This window comes from Silene latifolia, chromosome 10, assembly GCF_048544455.1.
Source record: "Silene latifolia isolate original U9 population chromosome 10, ASM4854445v1, whole genome shotgun sequence".
NCBI classification, from domain to species: domain Eukaryota; kingdom Viridiplantae; phylum Streptophyta; class Magnoliopsida; order Caryophyllales; family Caryophyllaceae; genus Silene; species Silene latifolia.
Genome location: NC_133535.1, coordinates 102,658,132 through 102,684,457, shown reverse-complemented (window position 1 = coordinate 102,684,457; position 26,326 = coordinate 102,658,132). Strand labels below are relative to the sequence as shown.

At 36.9% G+C, this 26,326-nt stretch overlaps 1 protein-coding gene across 3 annotated transcripts; it reads left to right on the top strand.

Annotated features, from left to right (window-relative positions):
- LOC141605783 (GDSL esterase/lipase At1g28670-like) lies at positions 1-26,326 on the top strand. 3 transcript variants are annotated; one of them, XM_074424677.1, is made up of 6 exons: positions 1-400; positions 10,420-10,586; positions 10,917-11,129; positions 24,321-24,401; positions 25,137-25,331; positions 26,011-26,326. In XM_074424677.1, the coding sequence occupies exons 1-6, from the start codon at positions 237-239 to the stop codon at positions 26,226-26,228; spliced, it is 1,038 nt and encodes a 345-aa protein (XP_074280778.1). In that variant the 5' UTR covers positions 1-236; the 3' UTR covers positions 26,229-26,326. The 3 variants fall into 3 exon arrangements, with proteins under 3 accessions (XP_074280778.1, XP_074280779.1, XP_074280777.1); XM_074424678.1 differs by having other exon boundaries at positions 24,321-24,469; positions 25,058-25,331; positions 26,036-26,326; XM_074424676.1 differs by having other exon boundaries at positions 24,321-24,469; positions 25,058-25,331.

The window sequence follows — 26,326 nt, the reverse complement described above, 5'->3', positions numbered from 1 at the left end:
ATTTCGATCCATTTCAATACGTTGAACCAGAGGACCCCTAAGTGTCAATGGAGTAGTACAATTTAGTGGAAAACACCCTGATTCAGAAATTCAAAGCATTGCCTAACATATTAACATTCCTTTTGAATAATAAAGGCTCCTTTGTTCCCCACAAAACTTCTTTCCCACAAAATCTTTGATTATTAGCGCACTAATAATTATACGAAGTAGTGTATATCTTAATAAATTCTTCAGCTATGTCTTCTTGTAATTTCTCATCAATCTTATTCATAGCAGCTGTAGTTATATACACATTTGCAGTATTAACCTTATTCAAAGATGATAATCCCGTTAGATTAGTATCCGACTATTTATATGACTTGGACCATCTTGATTATCTCTTACATCCTCGTCTTTCCAGGTTTGATTTCATCTCCTTTCTCTTATTGCATTTTTCATTCATTTAATCTCGCATTTCTTTCTATCATTTTCCAGTTAATGTCCTTATACAATTGAACTCCGTATTACTTTCAACTTTTTGACTTAGTGAAATACCGTCTCTCATAGATATCCGTGTTCTTAAATGTCTGTCACATTTGTTGTGCAAATTTGTGTTCACTCTATAAATCGCCACATTCCATCAATTTGAATTAACCCCATTGATTCAAACCAGTCGTGAAAGTAAGGCCACATTCCATCAATTCGTGTTCTTATTGGGGCAGTGGCCACAATGAAAATTTTGAAAATTTTTAATTTTTAAAGTTGCTTTCTAATTAACCTAATTTTAATATGGAGTTTATTTTCGCAGCCATAATAGTTTCCAATTCTAGTTAAAACTTAAAACTATCTGTTCCCCTGGCATTAAACTTTAAAGTAAGCCCTGGTTTGGGAAGATGAACTGATTCTGGTTAGAAACTTTGAGTACAACACTATGGCCCACAAACGAAGGACATCATTGACTATTTTTAAATATAAAATTTGGTTAATGGTTGCTTTCCTTCAATTCTGTAAAATTAACAGTTGCGTTACAAGAATAGTAGCCGCTATAAACTAGTTCCTGACGACCCACAAATTTATCAATTTTAATTTTTTGTGCCGACATTATCCCCATTTTCTAAATTAGTTTTTCCTTTAGAGTAAAATACTTCCCCTGTTCTGATTGATTTCTTTATGTTTACTTTTTGCACTAATATAGTGAGATAGGGAGGTATTGACAATGAAAATACTTTATAACCCCAAAGCAATTAGGATAGGTAGGGTATTATAGTTAGAGAGGTCGTAAGTGACTAAGACCCCTGAATCTGTTGGGATTAGTGAGGTATAGGTGAAATGAGGATTAGTGAGGTATAGGTGAAATGAGGGTAAAAATATTAATGAAATAGGTGAACTTGTGAATAATTAATGAGTAGGTAGTTTAGCATAAACAAATTATAAGGGTCGTTTTTTTTTTTTTTTTTTTTTTTTTTTTTTTTTTTTTTTTAAGAATAGTGTGTATAGGATAATTTTAATGTTGGTGTTTTTTTTTGCATTGATTTAAATGAAAAGCGTACTATTTTTTTTTTCAATTCGTCGATATTAGAAAACGGTTATGAATTTATAGTTAATATAAGTTGTAAGAACTTGTATAAACTGAATTTATAGGAACTGAACTTATAATAACTTAACTGAACTTATTGGAGCTGAACTGAATTTATAAGAACCGAACTGAACTCATAGGAGCCGAACTGAACTCATAGGAGAGCTGAACTGAACTCATAGGAACTAAACTGAACTTATAGGAACCGAATTGAACTTAAAGGGGTGACTTTAAGTCTAAAAGAACATGGCCTAAATATAGAAATGCAAAGAATCAATAGATACAATCCAAAATGGAATAGGTAAAGAACTCAATGGAACTGGAAAGCAAGTCATCATGTATTCCTTTTCCGGACCTAGTATGGTATATGCTCAGTCTTTTATTCCCCTATTTTTTTGGATTATTTAACAATAATTCAAACTATAGTTAATTTTTTTTTACAATAATCCAAACTTTATTTTAACTCATAATCAACAAAACTATTACTCCATCTTCTCAGAATAGACTTAATTAGATGACCTACTACCTCAATAAGAAAACTTGACAACTTCTCCTTATTCCCCTCACCAAAACCCTCTCATCTAACTCTTCTCCCTCGCTTAACAGCTACACCATTGACCACCTACAACCACCACTAGCGGCGCACCATCACCTACACCTACCGACCAGACCATGTCGTCGATCGCCATTACCAGCACCCACCAAGCCACGAAGCCACATTGACTGGTAATCGCCACCCACAAGTCTATCATCAACTACGACTGCTGCCATCTTTACCCACCATTCAACCATTCACTCATAGCAACAAGCGCATCATCAATTGCCACCATCCACCTACAACAACTTATGCCCAACTCACTAACTCACTAGTCACTAACCGCAACAATTTATGCCCAACTCATGAACCACTTGAAGGGATTTGTTGGTACTTAAAACGATTTTAATAGACAAATCTCCAGGACCATATGCATGTTAGAAATCAGAATTAAACATCAATAAAGAGGGCAATCGAATTACCTCGCAGCGGAATTAATCCGTGAGCAAATAATATCCAACAAGTAAGAAAAATAATAACCGGATCGGAATAACCCAACTGCTACAAATAATCACGAGCACCCCAATTGTAGTGCCTCCACTAGTATCCACACGTATGAATAGGAGATGCGATTTGTATGCTAGTACACAAGGTAGGGTTTATTATTTCTCACAGAAGAATAGGATGGATGAAACTGACCCCCATATATCTCTATATATATATAGGAAAACAAAGACTCAGTTTCCTAATCAAACCCTAACTTTAATCGTAGCTGGGCCTAATCTAATTAGAGCCCTATTTCCATATTTCAGTCTGACTAAAAAGGAAACACCGTATTCATCTTGTGTGTGACCCAATGGGCCCGTTTAATTCTACACGAGTCCTTAAGCTCATTTAAGACTCGGTCCGTAAGCGGCTTCTAGCAAAACGTTACGGTTAAATAGAATATAAACGGGTTACCTTAATTGGACTCCGGACATAAATTTAACAGTCTCCTCTTTGCTTCTATTGTTCCAATCAAGACTAAGGTAGGAAAAGTGTCAACCTTATATGTCTTAATCATTTTTCTCGAATCTCTAAGTTGAATTATTCTAGGCAGACGACCGACAATCACCTCGCTACTTTGAGCGCGCCACGCATTTTACAATTCACACTCTTCGAGAGGCCAGAAACAATAAACTTCCTTCAGTAAAGAAGGAACAAATCCCATGTTGTTTAACCACATCCTATCATATGATCCATAGTAAGTCCAAGCATTGCCGTTATAGTCACCGATCCACGGTGACGTTTTTTACAATGTCAAAACAAACTACTTAGCATGTAGAGAATAGTGAAAAACTAACTAGTGATAAGAAACTTTCCGACACTAAGCGATCCTTAGTAAAGTTCTTAACAGTCTGCATCTAATACATGTTCTCTAACATGTACCCATATGCCTGGTTTGATATCCCAATATCATGACTTAAGGAACTTAGTCATCAACCAACTCATATACTAATCAATTTTTGGCATTCAAGTGTTCCAATTTAATGCCCTGATTAGAGACTATAATAGAAAATATCATCCAAATAGAGTTCCAAAACTAAGTCACGTACTTGGTGATCTATTTAATCAATGTTGACTATTGTGGAACAAACATTCAATTAAACAATAAAATGAATAAAACCAAATAACAATTTTATTGAATAAATGAAGTAAATGTTACATATAACTAATTAAACATGTCAAATAAACTCCCACTAAAACAAAGATCTCATAATAGGACTAAGACCACTCGCTAATGCATCTTAGACCAATGGCAGCTCTATGACGCTCATGCTTAGGATCGGGAGAGGCTTTGTTAAGGGATCTGCAACATTTGCATCAGTCGGTACTCTGCATATCTTAACATCACCTCTATCAATGATCTCTTTGATAAGGTGATATCTTCTCTCTATGTGTTTGGATTTTTGATGTGACCTCGGTTCCTCAGCTTGTGCAATAACACCATTATTATCACAATAAACATTTATGGGGCTAGAAATGGTAGGAATCACTCCAAGTTCACAAACAAATTTCCGAATCCAAACAGCTTCCTTTGTCATTTTCAAGCAAAGAATATACTCGACCTTTGTTGTAGAATCAGCCATAGTATCCTGTTTGGAACTCTTCCAGCTAACAGCTCCACCATTTAGCAAGAATACATATCCAGATTGATCATCTGTATCAGTCTGAAAACTAGCATCGGTGTAACCACTTACAACGAGCTCTTCATCCCCACCAAATACCAGGAACATATCCTTAGTTCTCTTAAGATACTTTAGGATATTCTTGGCAGCTGTCCAGTGACCTTCATCGGGATTATTTTGGTATCTACTCGTCATACTCAATGTACAAGCTACATCAGGACGAGTGCATAACACGGGATACATGATAGAACCTATGGCGGAAGCATAGGGAATCTTTCTCATGCGCTCTTGCTCATCAGGTATCGAAGGACAGTGAGTCTTGCTAAGAGTAATGCCATGAGACATAGGCAAGAAACCTTTCTTGGAATCAATCATATTGAAACGTCGAATCATCTTATCTACATAAGTGCCTTGACTCAGACCAATAAGTCTGCTAGATCTATCTCTATAGATCCTATTACCCAAGATGTAAGCTGTATCACCCATATCCTTCATGGAAAAACAACTTCCAAGTCAATCTTTAACGGATTGTAGCATTGGAATGTCGTTTCCAATAAGGAGAATGTCATCGACATAAAGAACCAGAAATGCAACTGCACTTCCACTATTCTTCTTGTACACACATGGTTCTTCTTCGTTTCTAAGGAAACCAAACTCTTTGATTGCCTGTTTAAAACGAAGATTCCAACTCCGAGATGCTTGCTTCAATCCATAAATGGATATGGATCGTTGAAGCTTGCAAATCTTCCCAGCAAGTGTTGTGAAACCTTCGGGTTGTGTCATGTACACATCCTCTTGCAGATTTCCATTAAGGAAAAACTGTTTTCATATCCATTTGCCAAATTTCATAATCATGAAATGCAGCAACTGCTAAGAGAATCCGAATGGACTTAAGCATGGCTACTGGAGAATAGGTTTCATCATAGTCAATCCCATGAATTTGCTTGAAACCTTTAGCTACCAGTCGCGCCTTATATATATCCATATTTCCATCCATGTCAATCTTCTTCTTGAAGACCCATTTACACTCGATGGTTTCAACACCATCAGGTGGATCAACCAAAGTCCATACTTGGTTATGGTACATGGATTCCATTTCGGATTTTATGGCCTCAAGCCATTTCTCGGAGTCAGAGCCCATCACTGCTTCTTTATATGACCTTGGCTCATCATTCTCTACCAAAAGTAGATCACGATGCTCAGTCACTAAGAACCCATATCTCACGGGATCCTTACCAAAATTAGATCTTTCAGATCTACGTAGGGCGGGTTCCACAGGAGTAGAAACTAGAACTCTTTGTAAATCTAAATATTGTTCCTCCTCATTAGGTGGAGGAATTTCCCGCGTCTCTCGAATTTCTTCGAGATCAACTCTACTCCCACTGGTTCCTTTGGAAAGAAATTTTTTTTCCAAAAAGACACCATACCGAGCTACAAACACTTTGCCCTCAGATGGATTGTAGAAATAGTACCCTTTAGTCTCCTTAGGATACCCTACAAAGAAGTATTTGTCGGATTTGGTGCCAAGTTTTTCAGGAAGTAACTTCTTTACAAAAGCCTCGCAACCCCAAATCTTTAGGAAAGACATCCTAGGAACGTTTCCAGTCCATATCTCATATGGTGTCTTTTCTACCGACTTTGATGGACACCTGTTAAGTGTGAACGCAGAAGTTTCAAGTGCATAACCCATCAACAATATGAGCTTGACCATATAAAATACCATTACGCATAATAGAACAACATTTGTCTTTTATTCGAATATCAAAACCATTCATGTCCAAACACGAAACAGAAATAATATTCCTGCTAATGGCAGGTACATGATAACAATTATTTAGTTCTAAAACTAAGCCAGAAGGCAACGATAAATGAAATGTTCCTACAGCTAAAGCAACAACTCTTGCTCCATTGCCCACACGTAGGTCCACTTCACCTTTCGCCAATGATCTACTCCTTTTTAGTTCCTGCACATTACAACAAATGTGAGAACCACAACCGGTATCTAATACCCAAGAAGTAGAACAACGAGTAATAACATTTACTTCTATAACATGAATACCTGAAGTGGTTGCGGTTCCTCTTCCAATGTCCCTTTTCATTACAATAATGACAGACATCTTCAGAAGGCTTACCCTTTACTGACTTGGGCTTAGGTTTGAGTTTGGCGATATTTGCCTTACTCTTACCCTTACCCTTATCTGAACCTTACTTTTTAAAGTCCTTTCCCTTCTGTATCATTAGAACATTAGAGGTAGGAGCTTTCTTAATGCTAGGCTCAGCTGTCTTAAGCATCCCATGCAATTCTTTCATAGATTTGTCCAAGTTATGCATATTATAATTTAAAATAAAATCATTATAACTTGGATTCAAAGACTGAAGCACAATATCAGTAGCCAACTGTTGGCTTATTCCAGCATCAAGTCTTTCAAGGTTATTAAAATAACCTATCATTTTTATGACATATGGACTAACAGGCTCATCTTTTCCCATCTTACAGTCAAAGATAGCCTTAATAGTATTATACCTTTCAGTTCTAGCTTGCTCCTAAAACATAGCTTTCAGGTTTTCAACAATCTTATATGCCGACTCCACATTCTCATATTGCTTCTGAAGCTCAGAGTTCATGGTGGCAAGAATCAAACACCAAACATCAGTATTAGCATCAGAATGCTCTTTCCACGCGTTCTTAGCGGTGGTATGGGCATTATTTTCTGGTTTCTTAGGTAATTCCTTCTCAAGGACATATACCTTTTTCTCCTGCTTGAGAACAATTCTCAAATTGCGATACCATTCCAAGAAGTTTGAACCATTCAACTTTTCCTTCTCAAGGAGGGAACGGAGAGAAAATGAATTGGTAGTATGAGACATTATCTACAACAATATGAATATGCAAGTGTAAGTAACATGCTAAAATATGTAACAAATGAATCCTAAACAATTTTAAGATAATAAAATTGTACATGTAAGTTGTAACCCTCATACACATACAATATTCCAAGACCCCAAATCCCCATAATTTAAGTGAGCTTTGGCTCATTGCCCAAATTATAAGGATTAAGGTAAACATCTCTATGTTAATTGCATCTCATATACAACTCTCGGTTTGTTAAATAATCATCATATGAATTTTAACTACATGCCTCAAAGTTCAAAACTGTTTTGAAAAACTTTGTTAAAATAACCAACCTACATGTGTAGATAACTATTATCCACCTTTTCAACTTACATAACCAGAATGCTCTACTTTGGCAGACCCATCACTTGATGATATAAGATTATTACAGTCATTAGGTTGGAAAGGCATAAACTTAATATTCAAATTGAGGGATTAAACATATATGTCAATTATGAATGCATACAAATGAACAAATATATATTATATGCATCTCATACATAAATGAATCAACATTAGCATGTCTCAAATTAAAATAAAGACATATCATTAACATAATCTCAAGATAGATTAATAAAACATTAAAATTTTTCAACTTTTAAATCAAAAACTGCCCATAACTCAATCAAATCTTTCGAATTTAGCCTTAAAACGCAGACCTTGCTTTGCAGTCCTGTTTTGAATGCCATTTACTTGCGAAAAAAACTACTTTTTCATTAAAATCCGACGACTCAAAACTGATGAACAATATTTACGAAACAATTTCAATAAATCGTGTTCTCTAATTTAATCTTATAAATTAGTCGCAAATAAATATGAATTTAAGGGCAATAACATATATCATATATATATTGAGATTTAAATTAGAATAATCAAATTAGTCACCTAACCAAATTAGGGTTTTACTTTGTTAACCAATAAACATTAAAACACTTAAACAATTAATTATATGCTAGCATGTTCAACAAACATCCGCAACATCTCGCATGATTAATAAACAAATTGTCATGGGTAACCAATCCCATAGCAAACTGACGAACTCGATATCAATATAATCAAAACTATACGTGGTGATCCATTACATTTTCGTTCTTCCCTTTTTTTTTTCATCTTCCTTTTTTTATTCGCATTTTGAGGCGTTCATTCACCCATGGACGGTTCGAAAGGATGATTCATGTCAGCCGACCCCAAATCATTTTGGGATAAAGGCTCTGATGTTGTTGTATACGTGGTGATCAATTTTGACAGTGGGTTTTATCTATATGACTATGCATCTCACATGCACATAGATTAACAAAACTCGCATACTAAATACAATACACGTCAAACATATATTGTAAACTCAGCCGACAGTTCTTAATGCGCAATCCAAATTAGGAGCAGGTTTCATAAAATAAAACGAATCGAACCAATCAATACTTTAATTCAATTTTTAACATTACATATCCGCTCTGATACCACTGAAGGGATTTGTTGGTACTTAAAACGATTTTAATAGACAAATCTCCAGGACTATATGCATGTTAGAAATCAAAATTAAACATAAATAAAGAGGGCAATCGAATTACCTCGCAGCGGAATTAATCCGTGAGCAAATAATATCCAGCAAGTAAGAAAAATAATAACCGGATCGGAATAACCCAACTGCTACAAATAATCACGAGCACCCCAATTGTAGTGCCTCCACTAGTATCCACACGTATGAATAGGAGATGCGATTTGTATGCTAGTACACAAGGGAGGGTTTATTATTTCTCACAGAGGAATAGGATGGATGAAACTGACCCCCATATATCTCTCTATATATATAGGAAAGCAGAAACTCAATTTCCTAATCAAACCCTAACTTTAATCGTAGCCGAGCCTAATCTAATTAGAGCCCTATTTCCATATTTCAGTCTGACTAAAAAGGAAACACCGTATTCATCTTGTGTGTGACCCAATGGGCCCGTTTAATTCTACACGAGTCCTTAAACTCATTTAAGACTCGGTCTGTAAGCGGCTTCTAGCAAAACGTTACGGTTAAATAAAATATAAACGGGTTACCATAATTGGACTCCGGACGTAAATCCAACACCACTTACATCCACCCTCACAGCCACCATAACAACACTACCCAATACATACCTAAACCTTATATTAACATCTACCCCAAACTATAATTGATTTGAGAATCTAGGGTTTTGGAATAGGAACGGCTCACTACGTACGAGGATGACGCGCGGCGATGGTGGCCAATGGCTAGGACGATGCACTGGGTCGGCGGTGCGCCGGTGCCTTACGGCTAGGAGGCTAGCCATGACTAGTATGTAGTGGCTTCCAATTTAACATGATTTGATTCTGAGCCGAATGACCCATTGCCAGGATTTGTCTTTATGTTATAGCTAATAAATTGTCTTACCTCTATATTTGACATACGACTAGTAATTTTGTGTTCGACATAAAACGGTTTCGTAAACGCGAAAGTAGTAATTGAGCTCCATTACTTTGGCTAATCGTGAGATTAAACCTCTTTAGTTTAGATTGTAGCAATTAGGCCCAATAAGTTATGCAAAATGTGAAATTAAGCCCTTACCCAATATCTCGTGATAAATTCTATATATCATATTATATAAGTGAGATTATACTTTTTACAATATACAATCAAAACAAAAAAGTTAACAATGAAATCAAAATTTAAAATGAATTGGCATCAATTAGAAAAGTTTTTAATTATTTTATAAAACTCAAAATATTTATGTTTTATCAAAGAAGTGAATTTTTTTCTTAAATTTGTTAACAATTCTTTACGAAATAAAAAATATATATAATGTTTTTTTATTTTTATTTTTTGTGAGAAGATGTGAAGTACAAAAAATATACGTGCTTAGTTTTTTTATGTAATAGAGGTATATTTTAATAAAAATAACGATTTTATCGAAAATTGTAAAATAAAACCAAAGTTTTCAATTTTTCAGAATTTTAAAATTTTATCTTTGTTTACATTTAAAAAGGAAAGAATTAATCCCTAAGTTTGATTACATCTTTAGTTAGTTACTACTCAGGGATTAATTCCACAAAATATCAAATGGTGGTGATTTGCTAGATTTTCCAATAACCGAAGTAGTAACTGAGTAACTATGTGGAATAAAAACATAGATTTATATGGATTGGGGTTACGTAATCGTGTGAATCTATGTTTTTGGCTTTTCAGTTTGATAAGAGGCATTTAATTGTACATCTTGATTTTTCTCTCTCATAATATTATACAATCTTGGGGGAAAAACAGACATTCGGTTGAAGCTATCTATCAATTTGGAGATTCACTTTCGGACACGGGCAATTTCAAAGTGGAAAATCCATATTCCAGTTTTTCTCAATCTCCCTATGGTGTAACATATTTTCATAAGTCAACTGGGCGTTGTTCAGATGGACTTCTTATGATTGACTACTTAGGTAAGGTGCACCTTTTTAAAGTTTCAGCTTTGTTTATGTAGGCATTTGTTTTCAGTGACGAAACCAGAGATTTAACTGTAAATTGAGAAGGCAACATAATAACCGGGAAAAAAAGAAACTTTTGAGCAGAAATTTCAAATATTTGACTACTCACGAGAGGCTAATCCATGTGGATGCTCAATCTCATAGGATGGTAGCAAACTGCCGTTCAGAAAATTCTTAGAAGTGATTACAATATTTTGTTGCTTCTTAATCTTATGAAGAATTTAGAGAATTAGAGATTGTATGGAATCATAGATCTTAAAACATTACATTTCCTTGAAAATGCAGCTGAGTTCTTGAATCTGCCATTTGTTGAGCCTTACCTTAATAAAGATGGGAATTTTATGCATGGAGCAAATTTTGCTGTCGTTGGTGCCACTGCTCTTGATACATCAACTTTACAAGCAAAAGATATCATGCCATCATTTACCAATAGCTCTCTATTTGTGCAACTCGAATGGTTTAAAACACATCTTACTTCCATTTGTTCAAACACTTCAGGTAAACTTGCTATATTTCCTATTTAATCGTCTAATCATAAAATTATGCTTACATTTTCTTTGTTTTTAAAAAAGCATGCACTACTAATAAAACTCATCACTGTCACTAGTAATATATTACAATTTGCAAGTGTCATAGATTTAATCTAATAACATTGCAGACGAACTCTCAAGGAAGAGAGGCAGAGCCTTAGCTTGTGAATGCCTAAGCCCAGAAAGATGCCTCTAATCCATTTTATTTCACACATAGCTACAGACATAAAACGATATTCCTTTTTAGTCGAGAAACAAAACACTGGGTATCGCTTCTTTAATTTGTTTTCCATAAAATGGGAGATTTCTATGGATTTACTAATCAACCTGTGAGAGATAGTCGTGTAAGGTACAAATGGCCCATTACAAATTGTTGGAAGTATTGCTTCAAAAGAAGTTCTTATTATCCCACATTGGTATAATTGGTGGGATTGTTAGAAGTGTTGGAATTCTATGCGGTTTTTGCACAATTTCCAAGTTTGATAGTTCAGTCTTCTATACTGATTGTCGCGGTTTTTCCATACGGATTACTCAGTCTTCTAAACTGATTTTTGGCTTCTCCATGCTAATTGTGTAGTCTTCTATGGAACAAATTACAAGACGATATTTAATACGTCTCTAGACCCTTCCTTCTATTCCTATAAATACTCCATGTTTATGCCTTTTTCTACACACAACAACATCCATTCTCTCTAAATATTTTGTGATATTCTAAGCTGATATTTGGCAACGTTCTGCAAGTGGTTCTCATTCCGAGTCTTTGTCGTACACCTTAGACTCGGACGTCGTGTAACCCTGGGGTTGGTTGCCAAGAGGCCGTGTGTATCGAGCGTGGCAAATTCAACTTTAGGGCAGTGATGCTCATCACGCCACGACATAATCTCTCCTATATTCTGTAAAATTTACTATTCATTATTTTCGTACTAGTCATACCGCCTATAGTCTAAAATTGAAATTTTAAAATTTTTCTTGCTCGTTAAATTTCTTTTTAGGCGATATGGCTATCCGTCACCAAAATTCGTATTATTATTTAGGGTTATTTCATGAGAATAATCCGAAGTAAGCCTCTCCTTCTCATTTTAATCCAAATTAATGTTTAACTGAGAATAATCCTATCTATGATATCATTTAACGTTCATTGAACTCATTCAATAATTGACCTGTTACTCCCAGTTTCCCAACAGGCAGGTGACCTTGTAGGTCCACTTCTTTTCTATTTTTTTTCTGATTCCTTCTGATTTCTTGTTCTTCATTTCTGCATTCCTCTCCAACTTCTTCATTTCTCCTTATTCCCTTTTTCTCTGGTTCCTTAATTTATTCCTCTTTTCTTCTTTAAAATTGTTATGGACATCATGTGCCAATAGACCTCACCTCCATTGTAAATGAAGCTACAAAAGCCTCTTAAGTCTTAACCTTTTTCTGGAAATTTGTTGAAACCTTAATATCAAAATCATAAAAAAGAACCAGGGAGATAGAGAGATAGGAAAAATCTCTATGATAAACTTTAATAATCAAAATTATCAAAAAAAAAATGATAAAAGTTGAATCACAAAAAAATGGGGTGTTGATTTCTCAAGAAGGACTACTGACTTTAAGAAGATTCACACTTGATTTTTATTTTTGATTGTATCTATTGAGAAATGTTTAAAACTGAGTAAATTTCATTGACCAGAACACCCTACCGCATTGAGATGAGATTCCTCTAATTTCTCTCCAATTCTATGTTCCTCTCAAATTCTAATCTCCCACTAACTATTTCAATTATTATCCCTCTCAAAGTCAGCAATTTGGTTTCAAAAGTAAATTATTTTCCTGAATTAGCACTCCACTTTCCTTACGATCAACAAGTGAATTGAAGATGATGTATATGAGAAGAAGATGGTGGAAGAGAAGATAAAATTGAAGATGATGAATGACAAAATTTGGAGGAAAATTAATTTCTGGGTTTTTTTTATTGGTGAAGGGGATGAATATGTTGTGTGTTGTATGCATCAAATGAAAAAATTCAACTGATTGATTAGGGTTATAGTTAAGGGAAACCGGTTGTATTGGTTTCCCTTCCATGAGTTCACTGCAAGTTAAATGATACAATAGCTCGGATTATTCTCAGTTAAACATTAGTTGAGATTAATATAAGAATATGAGCCTTAGTTTGGATTATTCTCATGAAATAACCCTATTATTTATTTTTATTTATTTTTGCATATATGTCATTTGTACGGTAATATGGTATCCTTATCCTATTTCTCCTTGACCTATAGTAAGATATATATACTCCTTGACCTTTGGTGACATATATAACTTCAGATGTGGCCTGCTAAATTTTTGACATAGTATGAACAATATTTGGATACATAGAACACATGTCCGTTTTCATGATCCGGCTAATTCATTTGTTATCCGAGCCCATTTAAATGAATTATTGTTGAGATTGAACAACTGAAAATCTGGAATGTAAATATATCTCCCTTGTGAAATTACGAACCTGGAATAATTAGTAAGTAATTTATGTGAGGTAATATGCTCGTGTAGCGTGAATAATGATTTCAATTCTTTTTCATAAAAGTTGGATATCATTCATTCACCTGTCTACTTTTGTTATCTATGTTTATGAGTCTCTACCATTTACAAACTTTATCAAGTAATGCAAGTGTGATTTGAAAACGTGGAAGTGAGAATTCTTATTCATATGGTGAATTTTTTGTAGTACACTTGTTGCATATTAGACATGGTCTAGCTACGTTATGATGCTTACTTATTTTTGGTATATCTATTACATAAAAGTTTAGTCACATTAAGAATTATATTCTGTAGATAAAATTTCATTTAATGTGCTTAAATGTTTATCTACGTTGATGAACAAGTAATGGTTGGTGTGTATAATAGTTGAGATTTTTGTGAGGAAATGAGTTTTTTTTTTATCACGACCATTAGTAAGCTGTGATTGTTTGGGTTAAATCGTATGCTTGTTATTTGAGGAACATTTAATAGTTTTTTTTATGGCCTCATATGACTGATTAGATCCATGTATACATGACGTTTTGAATGTTGTGTTGTCACTTATGTATAATGTGACGTACAACATGTGGGGGAAGTAGTATTATTTGAGTAAACTTTGTAAAAGTTTCGTCTATCCTCTCTAAATTGTGAAAATTTGTCCCTTACATGATATACTTGGAATTATATGGACTCTGTTACAAGAGAATATTGTATGATTAAGTGCAATACAAAATTGGATCTATTATAATTGGTTATGACAAAGTATAATTTGGCATCTTGGTTTATGATAATAATTTCTTATATGACAATGTTGGAAAATTGATGACATGTTAATCTTTTATCATTGAGTTATTCCATCCTGAATTCGTGATTGCTAGCCAAGTCTAAAATGTTAAACATTTTCACTGCTTTGAAGTTTGTTGTTGGCCGGATGTTTATAAACTTTATTAACATTGTCGATTCTCATGAGCATGATTGGTATGATTAGAGGATGTTTTCATAGTTAAGGCTTTGACTTTGAGGTAAGTCGTGGATTGTGGGGGTGTCCGGTGACGGTAAGACTCGGTGAAGGTAAGACTCGACCGCCTTACTTTTTGTTGTAAGGTAATTGAGTTTTAGTTTTGGAAGTGGTTATAATGACAATTACATTGGATTGGGTGATAGATTGTGAATACTGTGATATTGTGATTGTATAAACTTGTTTCTCCGTTTATGAAATCTATGAATGATTGTTTTGGTAATACATATGTTAAAGTAATTACTTTTTATTTGGTTTAAATGGTTATAGTAAACCAAGAAAAGGAAAAGGACGAATAATATATATTTATTTGGTTTTGATTTTGGCAATGTTTCTTTAACGGAAGTTTTTGGTGATAATTGGAACACTAATATATGAGTTATTTAAGATGTATTCTTGAGTTTATACATGACAATATGAAATTGGTGGAAAGGTTTATATATATGATGTTCTTATGCGTCATGAGAGATATGATATAGCTTATATCGTTGTTATAGGTGATGGACACCATGGTTTTTTGTAAGCTAATCTATGAAAACAATTGTATCTTTGGGAATGAGTTTGCAATTTCATTGAACGTCGAATAATTATGATATTCATTTGACAAACGGTGTCTTTCATAATGCTATATCATGCAAGTTATAGATGCATAATTGCATTGTTGAATATGTAATGGAGTATGAATATATTGTGAAGAATTTGCAGGATAAAAAGCTGAATGGCTAAGTGGTTGTATTCCTTTGTGGGAATATTTTGACTCCATTAATTGTCATGCATCATAATCTATCTGATCAGGTTTTTTGGCGGATTATCAAGAGTGACGGATAATCTGGTCGGATAATGGGTTCACAAAGGTTGTGAATGGTAAGTGGATATTGAGATTACTTACACAATGTCATATCACTGGATTATAAATCGGAGAGGAATATTGCGGATCCTCTCACGAAAGGCCTCTGCACAAAATTAAATTAGTGCTGGAGTCAGCACGAGGAATGGGTTTAAAGCCTATTGGGAGTGAATCGTGACGGGACTCCCCCACTTGGGTTTACCAAGTTCAATGGGTCAAACGAAGTCACGAGGATCTTATGTTATAATACTACTACCATTCCCATTTTAATAAAAGTGATGTAGTATTCTTTCTATATATTGAGCTATTTCTGTCATGTGAGGAGAGGAAGGTTGAGTTAAGCTCTTAATAAGTCCATAGTCCTTGTTTAAGGATGGTTTGTGATAGTCAAACCTGATGGACTTACCTATGTGAATGTGGGGAAATGCCCTACCCCTATGAGGTCTTTAGACTTTAGGACCTCTAGAGCGTTCACGAGATCCCGGGCATGTGAGGGGCACCGTTTATGACATTTCGCGAGGACGAACACAGATTCGAATGCAGGTTTGTGCGCACTTATCTGTTACAAACCACCGTGGAGAGTCCAATGCCGAGAGCAACTCGATACGGCTGTAGACAATTCAATTCCTCAGGAACATTGTCATCTTAAGACTTACGTTCCGTTGCCTTATATCAGCTATTCTTTTTCTCTTCTTTTGAATTATGTGGGGGATTGTTGGAAGTATTGTTTCAAAAGAAGTTCTTATTATCCCACATTGATATAATTGGTGGGATTGTTAGAAGTGTTGGAATTTTATGCGGTTTTTGCACAATTTCCAAGTTTGATAGTTCAGTCTTCTATACTGATTGTCGCGGTTTTTCCATACGGATTACTCAATCTTCTAAACTGATTTTTGGCTTCTCCATGCTAATTGTGTAGTCTTCTATGGAACAAATTACATGACGATATTTAATACGTCTCTAGATCCTTTCTTCTATTCCTATAAATACTCCATGTTTATGCCTTTTTCTACACACAACAACATCCATTCTCTCTTATATTCTCTCTAAATATTTTGTGATATTCTAAGCTGATATTTGGCAACGTTCTGCAAGTAGTCCTCATTCTGAGTCTTTGTCGTACACCTTAGACTCGGACGTCGTGTAACCTGGGGTTGGTTGCCAAGAGGCCGTGTGTATCGAGCAGGGCAAATTTAACTTTAGGGCAGTGATGCTCATCACGCCACGACATAATCTCTCCTATATTCCGTAAGATTTACTATTCGTTATTTTCGTACTAGTCATACCGCCTACACAAATCACATCATCCAGCTAATGTCCGTCGATCAATAACAAACCACAAAAGGAATGTCTGATCGCACTGTGGTATTGGTGCGGTCTCCCTACCAAGCAATGATAGGACATGACAGCCTCTCTAAAACAATGGCTAGCTATATGTGTGCTGAAACTGCGTGTCCAAGAAAAAAACGAGATTCGAAACAAGAAGGGCTGATGGACCAGATGAGACATAGTTGGTTGTCTTTCCTGACAAAAAACCTATTACTTTGGCCATGACCCATATAGGTTGCAGGGACTCTAGACTCTAGACTGTGGGTGGTGGTTCTTGCAGATTATCTACTTCATTGTCCTCGTAACGCCATGTAAGCTGGAAAAGACTGCAAATAAGCAGCCGCATTATTAACCAACAGACCAAATTGACGGAATTGGGGGCAAGGGTGACATTTGATTGTCAATAATACTCGGTAAAAGTTTGGGGTACCAGAAGTTTAAAAACTGATAAACTGTAAGGGATTTTGAAGAATTGGCTTAAGAGCCTTTAATTAATTGGGTGAGATTAACGTGATACAAGCAAGGCAATATATATACAGAGATTAGCAACAATAGTCGACCCATCAGGCAACCCAATGGTCGAAGGAGCACCCTGCCATAATTCAGAAAGGGCATCTCGACAACCTGTCATATGGTGGGAACATCCACTATCGAGCATCCAATTATTCAGATTAAGAGAACGGGTACCTTGTAATTTTTCATGAGTGTCACCTTTAGAACCGAGTAGAATCCTCAATTGTTCTATTTCATCCGCCGTCAAGTCTGGTTTGGAAGCAGCACCTTCATCAGCGGTTGTTGTAGCATTTGCGGTCTGATTGTTGCTTCTGGAACCGCGTCCACCACGACCACTGCGTCCTCTCCTTCCCCTCCCACGTCCTCTGCCGCTAAGTCCCAATTTCTCCCAACATGTGGCCTCCGTGTGGTACCACTTTTTGCAATGGGTGCAGCGTGGGGGTTCGTATTCCTTGGAATCAGGCTGGATGGTGCTACGGTTGCTATCTGCCCGTGCACTCATGGCGACTTCAGTAGCTGGTTCGTCACGAATGCGAATGACTGCTTTATGTCGCTCCTCCCTCAAGATGATTCCATAGACACGATTTAGGGAAGTGAGGTCGTCATCCATCAATAGGTTGGAACGAATGTTATTATATAAGGTATCGTTTAGTCCCATAATGAATTGATGAATTTTTTCTTCTTCTTTTTCTTTAAGGAAAGCAGTGGCAGCACCACAGGTACAGTCGGGTACACCAGTCGGGCGACTGGTACACCCGACTGTAAGTAGCTAGTTCGTCCCATAAGGACTTTAAATTAGTGTAATAATCAACAACAGATCGATTACCTTGCCTGCATGCTGCGAGGTCGCTTTTCAATTGATGAATGCGGGCTGCATTCCCGGCTGCGTATCGTTCTTGGAGTTCCTTCCAGATTTCGACTACGGTCCCAGAAAAGGCAATGCGTGGGTGCAATTTTTCGTCTATGACACTGCGCAACCAAGCCTTTATCATGGCGTTGCATTGACGCCAAGCCACAACTTCGCAATCCTCGTCCTCTTTTTCCTTCAGGTTTCGGCAGAGTCCCATTAACAAGCCCTAATTTATTCTTTGCTTCGAGCCCGTTCTTAACTGCGTCAGCCCAGAGATCATAGTTCTCACCATTGAAAATGATTGAGGTAAGTTTGAGACTCGGACTTTCCGAAGGATGTAAAAATAATGGTGAAGAAGACGGAATCGTTTTGGTGTTAGAATTGGTTGAATCGGATTGACTTCCGATTTTTGTCATTGTGAGACTGATATTTGTGTGTTTGAAAAAAAAAGGACGGATGCTAGGATTTAAACCTGCTCCGATGATACCATGATAAACTATAAAGGGATTTTGAAGAATTGGCTTAAGAGCCTTGAATTAATTGGGTGAGATTAACGTGATACAAGCAAGGCAATATATATACAGAGATTACAAAACTAGGGCAAAGTTAGTTCCTATGAAAAAGGAAACAGATAATTACACTAAGGAAACCGAATAACAATATATCGTAATCAAATATTCCGAGCATATCCCACATAGCCCGAAATATCCGAAGGATATATTTCCATACTCCCCCTTAAGTTGGAACATTAGGTGACCTAATGCCTAACTTACGACTTAAATATGCAAATGCCTCTCCACCAAGGGCCTTAGTGAAAAGGTCCGCAATTTGCTCCTTACTTTGAACGTGGCTTGCTGCAATGTTCTTGCTCATCAAATGCTGTCGAATGAAATGACAATCGACTTCAATATGTTTCGTACGGTCATGAAAAACCGGATTCTTTGCAATGTGTAAAGCCGATTTGTTATCACATAGAACTCGCATGGAATGTGTATGATCAATACCAAGTGAGAGGAGGAAAGATTTTAGCCAAATTAACTCGCTTGTCACTGCTGCCATAGCTCGGTATTCTGCCTCTGCAGTGGACTTCGCTACCGTTGGCTATTTTAGAACCTTCCAAGAAATCGGAGTTGTACCTAATGCGACAAAATAGCCGGTGAGAGACCGTCTGGTTAAAGGGCATCGAGCATAGTCAGAGTCGGAATAGCCATTGAGTTGCATCACTGAGTCCTTGCTCATAACTAAGTCCTTGCTCATAACTATCCCCTTCCCAGGATCGCCTTTGAGATAGCGCACAACACGGAGTGCGGCTTCCAAATGCTCCTTCCTTGGTGCTTGCACGAATTGTGACAAGGTATGGACAGCGTATAACAAATTCGGCCGCGTGATTGTGAGATAAACAAGTCGTCCTACCAATCTTCTATACATAACAGGGTCTATTAGCAAAGCACTAGTGGAAAGTGCTAGCTCATGATTTTGAATAATGGGTGTTTGGACTGGTTTCGCGCCTTCCAACTTAGCTTCCTTGATGATTTCCAGAGCATATTTTCGTTGGCAAAGAAACAAACCCGATTCACCATGTGCTACTTCTATCCCCAAGAAGAATTTTAATCGGCCAAGATCTTTTATCCCAAACTTTGCATCGAGAAATTGCTTCAAATTATCACTTGCTTTGGGATTATTACTTACAATGATCATGTCATCCACATATACTAATAAACCAAGAAAAATTCCCGACTTGTTCATTGTAAATAAAGAATAATCTGCGAGCGATTGAGTGAACCCATATCCCCGTAATGCATCCGTCAATTTAGCAAACCAATTTCTTGAGGCTTGTTTTAAACCATATAGAGATTTTAATAGGCGACATACCTTTCCTGTCGTTTTGGCTTGGAAGCCTTGCGGCAATCGCATGTACACTTCTTCATCCAAATCACCATGAAGGAAAGCGTTGTTTATGTCTAGTTGAGAAATATTCCACTTCTTAGCCACCGCCACTGCTAGTAGCAACCGAACACTGGTCATTTTAGCCACGGGCGCGAATGTTTCATGATAATCAATATCCTCTATTTGAGTGAATCCTTGAGCCACTAACCGAGCTTTATGTCTTTCGATCGTTCCATCCACTTTGAGTTTGGTTTTGTAAACCCACTTGCATCCAATTGGTTTCTTTCCGTCAGGGAGGTCTACAATTTTCCATGTCCCATTCTTTTCGAGCGCATCAATTTCTTTCCCCATGGCTTCTCGCCATTCGGCTTGTTTAACAGCTTCATAGTAACTTCTAGGTTCGCGAATGACATCGACCGCTCCAATGAAATTTCTGTGAGACAATGAAAAACAACTACTTGTGGCATAATTAATTAATGGATAACGAGTACCTTTCGTGGATGACGGAGTGTTGGACGAGTGCGTTGCTTTGGTTGGAATGACACGAGTGGATTGGCAAACTGTTTGGCAAACACAGTCTTTCTTCCATGCGGGTTCAAACCTTTGTCGTGCTCCTCTTCCTAACTGTGATTCCTCCTCGGCTGGACCTTGCTCCCCCTCAACACTATCACTCCTGACTACCTCATCCGTGACAGAGACACCCTCGGGAAAGTCACTGGCAGCAGGTGTCTCGGTTTCAACTGTTGCCTCGGGTGCAATGGTACCTGTGTCCGGTGGTGTGCCCAAAACTAAGGATGACCCAGGAATGTCATCAAGGAATGGGAGTGAGTCATTAGCACCAGCCGTGCTACTGTCAGCAGGAGTGTGTTCGGACTCAAGAGCAAAAGGAAAAACGTTCTCATAAAAATGCACATCACGAGAAACAAATTGTCGTTTTGACTTCAAATCATAAACACACCATCCTTTTTGTGTTTTCGGGTATCCAATAAAAATACATCGAGTTCCACGTTCCTTAAATTTGTCCTTAGGTCGTTGCTTATTGTGAGCGTAAGCGAGACATCCTAAGACTCTTAAATGGTCGAGATTGGGTGCGTGGCCATGTAGCAACTCATAGGGTGTCTTCCCGTTTAAATTTTTCGTGGGAGTCCGATTGATAAGGTACACTGCCGTTAAAACACATTCCCCCCAAAATTCGATGGGTAGGTTGGCTTGAAAACGTAGGGCTCTAGCTTTTTCCAAAATGTGTCGATGCTTTCTCTCGACACGACCATTCTGCTGCGGGGTGTCAACTACACTAGTTTGAAACAGCATACCATTCTCCTTATAAAATTGTGTTAACTGGCCCGACAAAAATTCAGTTCCGTTATCACTTTGTATGACTTTAATTTGCTTGCCAAACTCTGTATGTATCATTTTACAAAAGTATTTCATTAAATCACACACCTCCCCCTTATCTTTCATAAGATGAACCCATACGCTTCTGTTATGATCGTCAACAATAGTTAAGAAATAATGTGCACCGGGTAGACTACTCACACGATATGGTCCCCATATATCACAATGAATTAAATGAAATAAAGTATCACGCCGCTTATTATTAAGCTTAAAACTCAAACGGGTTTGTTTTGACCGGCAACAAGAATCACAAATAAAATCCGAATCAACTGACAAAGGTTTCGAAATCAAGCTGCTAAAAGAAGGAAAGACATTTTTTGAAGGATGACCAAGTCTTCGATGCCATACCCGTGCCTCATTCACTCCAACACGCGCAACAACTTCTCCAACTCGTGTCATGTAATAAACTCCATCTCGCAACTCACCCCGTCCAATCTCCGTCTTCGTAGATTGGTCCTGTATTATGCAAAAATTAGAATTAAAAGCCACTAAGCAATTATTTTCACGAATGAGTTGAGGGATAGAAATAAGATGACACTTTAAATTGGGGACGTATAACACATCCCGCAAATGAAATTTCTGCGTGAGTTGGACTTTGCCATGTTCATTAGCAACAATAGTCGACCCATCAGGCAACCCAACGGTCGAAGGAGCACCCTGCCATAATTCAGAAAGGGCATCTCGACAACCTGTCATATGGTGGGAACATCCACTATCGAGCATCCAATTATTCAGATTAAGAGAACGGGTACCTTGTAATTTTTCATGAGTGTCACCTTTAGAACTGAGTAGAATCCTCAATTGTTCTATTTCATCCGCCGTCAAGTCTGGTTTGGAAGCAGCACCTTCATCAGCGGTTGTTGTAGCATTTGCGGTCTGATTGTTGCTTCCGGAACCGCGTCCACCACGACCACTGCGTCCTCCTCTCCTTCCCCTCCCACGTCCTCTGCCGCTAAGTCCCAATTTCTCCCAACATGTGGCCTCCGTGTGGTACCACTTTTTGCAATGGGTGCAGCGTGGGGGTTCGTATTCCTTGGAATCAGGCTGGATGGTGCTACGGTTGCTATCTGCCCGTGCACTCATGGCGACTTCAGTAGCTGGTTCGTCACGAATGCGAATGACTGCTTTATGTCGCTCCTCCCTCAAGATGATTCCATAGACACGATTTAGGGAAGTGAGGTCGTCATCCATCAATAGGTTGGAACGAATGTTATTATATAAGGTATCGTTTAGTCCCATAATGAATTGATGAATTTTTTCTTCTTCTTTTTCTTTAAGGAAAGCAGTGGCAGCACCACAGGTACAGTCGGGTACACCAGTCGGGCGACTGGTACACCCGACTGTAAGTAGCTAGTTCGTCCCATAAGGACTTTAAATTAGTGTAATAATCAACAACAGATCGATTACCTTGCCTGCATGCTGCGAGGTCGCTTTTCAATTGATGAATGCGGGCTGCATTCCCGGCTGCGTATCGTTCTTGGAGTTCCTTCCAGATTTCGACTACGGTCCCAGAAAAGGCAATGCGTGGGTGCAATTTTTCGTCTATGACACTGCGCAACCAAGCCTTTATCATGGCGTTGCATTGACGCCAAGCCACAACTTCGCAATCCTCGTCCTCTTTTTCCTTCAGGTTTCGGCAGAGTCCCATTAACAAGCCCTAATTTATTCTTTGCTTCGAGCCCGTTCTTAACTGCGTCAGCCCAGAGATCATAGTTCTCACCATTGAAAATGATTGAGGTAAGTTTGAGACTCGGACTTTCCGAAGGATGTAAAAATAATGGTGAAGAAGACGGAATCGTTTTGGTGTTAGAATTGGTTGAATCGGATTGACTTCCGATTTTTGTCATTGTGAGACTGATATTTGTGTGTTTGAAAAAAAAAGGACGGATGCTAGGATTTAAACCTGCTCCGATGATACCATGATAAACTATAAAGGGATTTTGAAGAATTGGCTTAAGAGCCTTGAATTAATTGGGTGAGATTAACGTGATACAAGCAAGGCAATATATATACAGAGATTACAAAACTAGGGCAAAGTTAGTTCCTATGAAAAAGGAAACAGATAATTACACTAAGGAAACCGAATAACAATATATCGTAATCAAATATTCCGAGCATATCCCACATAGCCCGAAATATCCGAAGGATATATTTCCATAAAAACAGAAGGGCATTAGGCAGGAAACGAAAGAACACAAGATACTATGTTTTTTTTTTTTTTTTTTTGGTGTTGACCAGGAGTATCCCCTACCGACAGTTGGGGCAATCTCCTTCGGGGTACTGAAGGCAATTTAATGGGTTGACCCCTTCCAAGTTTGGCTTTTTCATTCGCAAGAGTCAGGAATCAAACCCCTGACTACTTGTTTAAGAGATGAGAGCCCTTACCACTCACACCAGCCAACTTTGGTTACACAAGATACTATGTTGAAAAACCATAGTACGGGAAAAGCAACTGTTAACATGTGGACTATAAGCACATGCTAGCAAATTAAAATTTGAGTAGGTCTTCTGAGAGACGGTCTCTTAATAAGCTTTATTGAGAGACCATTGTACAATTTTAAGAAAAAATGGTACCAAATGTAATAAAATAGGTACAAATCATGATTAATGATAAAATGGGTACATTTATTATGTAAATAGGTACGAAAATATTATGACACGATAAACAACAAAAGGGGTACGAAATACAAATAAAAGGGTGCAAAAGATTGGTCTCTCAATAACTTAATGAGAGACCGTCTCTCTCAAGTTTTAGTGTTAAAATTTAATCTTATAAATTTTCAACTCTTAACCTTATTGTTGAGCATTAATAATTTTTCAGAATGCAAAAGCAAGCTTTCTAAGGCGCTTTTTATAGTCGGTGAAATAGGAGGCAATGACTACAACTTCGCCATTTCTCGAGGTAAACCACCGTCATTTTTGTATCAAATGGTCCTTGAGGTTGTTCAAGCCATATCGAAAGTCGTGGAGGTAATTCTTTTGCCTTTTTGCATTTTTGTTCTATTAACAAATCATATTAGCTATCTTTAGATCATCTTAATTTAATATATTTGAAAATGATCATGTTAATTTAATATATTTGGAGAGGCGAAGGACGCATACAATGGATGTATAGTAATTGATAGAGATCTCCAATGCTCTCACATCGAAGAGCCCATTCATCTCAATTGGGTTAATACCACATGAGTATTTTGTAGATCTCCAAATATCACATAAACATTAATTTTGGTGGGCAGACGGCGGATCGGTAGTCGGCCATCAATTTGAGTTTGTACCTATTATTCGCAATTTCAACAATTCTAGAAATCTCTTTAACTAAAAAACGCTAACTATTTACTACGTATAAAGGGTTCCTCAAATGTCTATGGATAGAACTACACAACAGCGAATAGTGAGAACAGTGAACAAGGTGCAAAGCAAATAAAAGATATGTTTTGGTAAACTTTTAAACATATATTCCGTATGTATGTATCAATGTAAGTTTAGTGATAGAACTAGTCGTCTGCGTACACATTAAGCTTCTTGCTAATATTACATACCTATGATTATGTTTTACAGGAATTAATTGGTCTTGGTGCTACTCAAGTAGTTCTTCCAGGAAATATTCTGATGGGATGCATGCCAGTTTATCTTGCAGGGTCCATACCAAATGACTCAATATTTTATGATGAAACTAAATGTATCAAGATTTTGAATGATTTCGCAAAATTTCACAATGATCAACTACATCAAGCTATTAGACAACTTCAACTAAATCACCCAGATATTGCAATTGTGTATATGGACCTTGCTAAAGGCATGAAGAAAATTCTTCATCATCCAACTTCATTCGGTTAGTATACCAATTCATTATTGTTCCAATTTTTTAACACCTTGAAATAATTTGAATTTTTTCTAATGACATCTCCTATTATCTTTTTGGTCATATCACGGCGGTAACTATGAGTTTTGGCCCTCTTATCGAACATACCCTTTTCCATGTTTCCGTCATATTACTGTTATTTTCTGGACTTCTCTGTTGCAAAATAGGCTTGCATTCTCGACACTAACTTTGCAACGGATCTCATGTTTGTGATGAACATTGGATTGTATTGTTGCAACATGACCAAATTTTGGCCAACATTACGTGTTTTGTCCTAACTTTCCAGAATTTTGTTTGCGACGGATTTTTCATGGTTTGCGATTGTATTTTTCAGCGCAATAAAACTGCTTCTTGTAACGTACTTTAAAAACTACAAAAGTTATCTTCATTTTTGTCATAATTTTTAGTATTATTAAAAATTAAAAATTCAGTCGCTACGCATCTAAAAAAAAGTCAGTAAAAGGTAAATGTTTTCTCATAACCGCATTTTATACCGTAAAATTTGGGGACGTGTGGGGGGTATTAAGATCCCCACATAGCAACACATCCCTCTCCTTATTTCTTAGGGACATGATGAGAGCTTTCGATTTGATATATATCAACCTTCAACAAGAATCTAATTAAGTTGTATTTTAAATGTTAATTACAGGATTTGACAAGAATAATATTTACAGGACATGTTGTGGAGGGCATGATGACCACAACTTTAACTCAAGTAAGCTTTGTGGAATGTATGGAGTAAAAGCTTGCCGACATCCGGAAAAGTACGTAAACTGGGATGGTTATCATTTAACTAGTCATGCTTATAAGGTTATAACTAGACGGTTTATATCGAAATCTTTTTATGATTTCTCAGCCGTCTCTTAAATAAATTTTTTTGGTGTAAAGTTACTCATTGATTAGGGAAAATATAAACATCTATGGGTTGTTGAACGAGTCTATATTAAAAAAAACATCTTAGAAAA

What these genes read in the sequence shown, in the direction of transcription:
- LOC141605783 (XM_074424676.1), top strand. Translation starts at nt 237, where the DNA reads ATGTCTTCTTGTAATTTCTCATCAATCTTATTCATAGCAGCTGTAGTT. An exon ending in TCTTATGATTGACTACTTAG is followed by an intron (nt 10,587 to 10,916) that starts GTAAGGTGCACC and finishes TTGAAAATGCAG; the next exon opens with CTGAGTTCTTGAATCTGCCA. An exon ending in TCATCATCCAACTTCATTCG is followed by an intron (nt 25,332 to 26,010) that starts GTTAGTATACCA and finishes TGTTAATTACAG; the next exon opens with GATTTGACAAGAATAATATT.